This window comes from Apiospora phragmitis, assembly GCF_038363925.1.
Source record: "Apiospora phragmitis strain CBS 135458 chromosome Unknown utg000006l:1.0-5683423.0:1.0-5690449.0, whole genome shotgun sequence".
NCBI classification, from domain to species: domain Eukaryota; kingdom Fungi; phylum Ascomycota; class Sordariomycetes; order Amphisphaeriales; family Apiosporaceae; genus Apiospora; species Apiospora phragmitis.
The window spans coordinates 3,399,019-3,402,973 of record NW_027117404.1 but is presented as its reverse complement, the minus strand read 5'-3'; the positions used below and the strand labels follow the sequence as shown (position 1 = coordinate 3,402,973).

Below are 3,955 nucleotides of genomic sequence, written 5' to 3'. Positions count from 1 at the left end.
ACCGAAAATCAAACACGGACAAACAAACATGAACAGGCTCAAAATAATATTAAAAATCCGAGAACATGTTAATTATCGATAAATTCCGAAATATTATCTCGATGTCCGCGGTGTTGGTGGTCCATGAACAAGAGGAAGAAACAGGTCGTCGATCCCGGTACTTGAGCTTGGTTGGACCAGGACCGACCAGCCACCTTCGTCTCTCTTTTACCCCCTTTCGCAGAGACAGATCCCGACTTGCTGGAAGCGAATAACTTGACAAGTTTTCCTCTCCGAAACACCCACCAGTGCCAAATTCTCCTATCCTGGATAGCGAATTGAGTTGTGTTATGTCTGATATGCAAGGAACAAAGGTATGTGTGTGTGTGGTGTGCGTGACCACTATGTAGGTTGTGTGCCAAATGACCGTCGCATATTAGCCGCCATGATTTGTGTGACGTAGCCCACCTACCGGTCCGGCGTCTGCCACACGCCCGGGCTTCAGCACGATCACGGTGAGCCTACCAGAATACCAGAATGTCATATCATATCGTTCAAAAAGCATCAGTAATGTTTTGGGACTTGTCGAGTGGCGTTGGGCAGGTGCCGTTGGTGCTCCTATTCATTGAGGTAATGTTACACTTATTACCCCATGCTTATCAGGAGATATTGGTACCGACGTGCGGTAAACGCCTTGGAAGGCATGTACCTAGGTAAGCCCCTTTTCTCTCGGGGCGCAGCCCGTGCAGGGACATCGTGATAGAAAATGTGATGAAGCCATCCATCCACCACATCAGTCCTTCTTCTTCGCCTCGCCACCCCCGACGCGCTGGTACTTGCGCTTGTCCTTACGGCTCATCCTCCTCTTATCTCGGGTGCCCTTGCCGCCCTCCCAGAAGCCTCGGCCCTTCTTGCCGATGACGCTCCGCCCGCAGAACCCGCACGCCTCCACGGCGTAGTTCTGCTCCCGGTTGCACCAGCCGCATATCATCCGGTTGGCCCACTCGTTGAGGTGGTCCTCGGCCTCGTCATGACACTTGTCGCACGAGTGGACTTTGCTGCAACAGGAGAACCGGAACCAGCGGAAGGAGCGCTTATAATGGGCACACGACCCGTTGTTGGGAAGCGGATCGCCGATGTGGAGACCCAGCTTCTCCTGTCGTCGTTTCGGACCCATCGTGGGCGGCAGTGCAGCGCCGTGGCTGATGGCGAGGAATTTGACTTCGGGGATCTTGAACGAGAATTTGCCATGACATTCGCGGCAGACGTTGGTGGTGACGTCGCCCCGGACCGATACTAGCCCGGGGCTTGCAGTAGAGCACCGTCCACACGTGGGAACCATTGTACTATAGAAATATCAGTAAGCCAAACGGGCTTTCCCTTCTATGAGAGCTTGAAGCTTACCTGGGTAACATGTCCGCCGCCGTGCAGCCGGACACGTCAATGAAACCAGCACGGGTAGAATTCTGGTGTACCATCTCCTGACGGAATGTTGCCCTGAACGGTGTCGCACATTTCTTGCAGCTGCTCGTCTTCTCTGCATTTGGCTGCAAGCCGGTGACCTCGTTGATGGTTCGACACCGCTCACACTTGACGTTGATGCTGAGAATCGACACTTGCAGCAGCTCAATGCCATGCAGTTCGATGAACGGGAACGAAATAGAGGTTCCGCGTTCCTGTGGGTGCGTATCTACCGGCTTCTTCACCCTTTCCGAGGAAACAATCACCACGCCACCGTCAGATTCACCCTCCTCCGAATCCCACGACTCCAGGTCATCGGAATCCGATTCCTCTGATTCGCCAACAATGACCCATTCCGGAGGCCGCGGTATGTGTTGGATGTGGCTTTTGTCATCTTTGCCATCCTGGTTAGGTAGTGCCTTTTCTTTCCCTTTATCCACCGGGGCTTTCTCAACTGTAGGCTTGCTAGGTGCTGGAGGCTTGGCAGCCTTAGCTAGAACATGCATGTTCTGCGCAAGATAGTTCAAATGCGACATGAGGGACATTTGATTTTGCTGAGCAGCTCGGGTAGCAAATGCTTCCTCCACTACCTCGGCATCCTCGGATTCCACATCGTTGAGTAATATTCTGAGTTTCTGCAGAGGGTACAGTAAAGGTATAATCATCTGGACAGATTGGACTGCCCGGAGCCTCGAGGGCAGATCATGGCGGCGTTTCGGCTCCAGGGGCAAAGTGTAAACCACTCCATCCGCGGATTTGTGGAACAGGGTCAAGCGTCCCATTCGCGCGTCAAGTTGCCTGGTCTCCTGAGCACGCCTGGATTTGGCTCGGGCGATCTGGTCTTTCGTAAATGACTCCTCTGGGAACGTAGGGTCTGTGAGGTTTCGACGGGGGTTCCGTAGTTGGAGCCGGTTCAGCCACGGTGCTTGTTGGCGTTGCTGAGTATTCCATGTGCCTCGTGTCCTTGAACGAGACCAGTTTCACAGTATCAGTTTGCTTCTCCGATAGAAAAGCTTCGAGTTCTTTGTCGAGAGCGTTTGTGAGCGCTAGGAGTGTGGTGCCAGGCTTCTTCTCGTCAACCAGTTTGTCCCATCCTCTCTCGATGTTGACACTGAACCCCCGGGGTATGTCCCTATTCCGCACACGCAGAGCCGGGTTTCGATCTGGATATGATTCGGGGATCTGCAGTTCGCATTCCAAATAGTCCAACTCAAAGGGAAAGTCCGGGTCTGAGGGCTTAAGTTGGAACTGCACATTTGTAGTGCCATTCTGGAGGCTCGATATCCGTGGCGAGAACCTCCGCTTCAGTTGCTCGATCTGATAATTCCGTGGATCCAGAGTCTGTGATTGGGGAATAGGTTTAGGCACAACACGTTCTGCACGTGGTTGCGAGACCGCTTGCTGGCCATCGACTGCCCCCTGCGGGAGATTATTGGTGGAGAACATGGCAGATGCAAGGCAGAGAGGGTGTGCGTAAATAGTTTCCAGGTCGTAGAGTACAGTGAAATTGTAACAACTGGCTAGTTGTGCTTGTACCTGCAGCGTATCTGCTGAGTTGCTGGGGTGCCCGAAGGATCGTTGGTCCAGATATCGATCCTTCCAGTGTTACAACAGGTTGAATTGGTGGCAACAGAAGCATAGAGGATGTACTTAAGTAAGTTTCCCAGCAGCTCACCATTCGATGCGTGAGTCACTCAGGAAAATCAGTATCATTGGAGGTCGCGATGTGAGGATTATTCATACACTGGTTGTTCATTCCCAGCTGACGTTATTGGCCACTACTTGGTTCCGAGGGTCTGTGCTTGACTTCGGCGAGGCTCGGTGTGGGTTGTCCGGCCGTAGGGCTGGGGCCCGGCCTGGATGATTCATTCTGGATCATTCCAATTCATCTTGGTTCATTCGTGGATAGTGCAGGACTTTGAGACAAGCAGCAAGAGCTCCCACTCAGCCGAATTACGACCTCCGTACCGGTGTCCCTTGTGCTTTACCTGCTTATCGACGGCCTAACCCTACACACAACTCTGCCTCGGTCGCACTGCTGAAGGACTTACCCGACTTACCTAGGCACTTTTGGGCATGGCAGATTGATTCTATCTAGGCGAGGGCAATATGGGCGGCGACATGTGTCTTCACTTCATCCCTACCTTGAATCAGGCTAGGTGAGCCAACCATCAGGCCTGTATAGCACTGCGGTTATCACTTGCGCCCGACGACGGTGAGGAATGCAGATGACTGGTTCTGCATGATAATTAACTGCCGGCGGGTTGCGAGTTGACGACGGGACGACCGCCCGATGATTTGTCGTCTCACGCGCACCAATCTCGGGACCCGGGCATCCGTTCAGTGACAGGCCAGCGATAAGGTGAAGGACATTGATCGAGCACCTGGGGCACACAGAAACACCCAACCCCACCCTGCAGCTCCCCATCACACAACAAACGATGGCGCCCGTGGATGCGCAACAGCGCCGCGCAAGCAACACTGGTATCGCCTGTAGCTCTGAACCCGTTTTTCG

General features: G+C 53.4%; 1 protein-coding gene across 1 annotated transcript; it reads right to left on the bottom strand.

The window, feature by feature from the left end:
- Window positions 1-772: 772 nt before the first annotated feature.
- On the bottom strand, window positions 773-2,886 carry PG994_006311 (uncharacterized protein; the record flags this gene model as incomplete). Its single annotated transcript, XM_066857720.1, has 3 exons — window positions 773-1,325; window positions 1,384-2,297; window positions 2,362-2,886. The coding sequence occupies 3 exons, from the start codon at window positions 2,884-2,886 to the stop codon at window positions 773-775; spliced, it is 1,992 nt and encodes a 663-aa protein (XP_066716989.1).
- Between the last annotated feature and the right edge of the window lie 1,069 nt (window positions 2,887-3,955).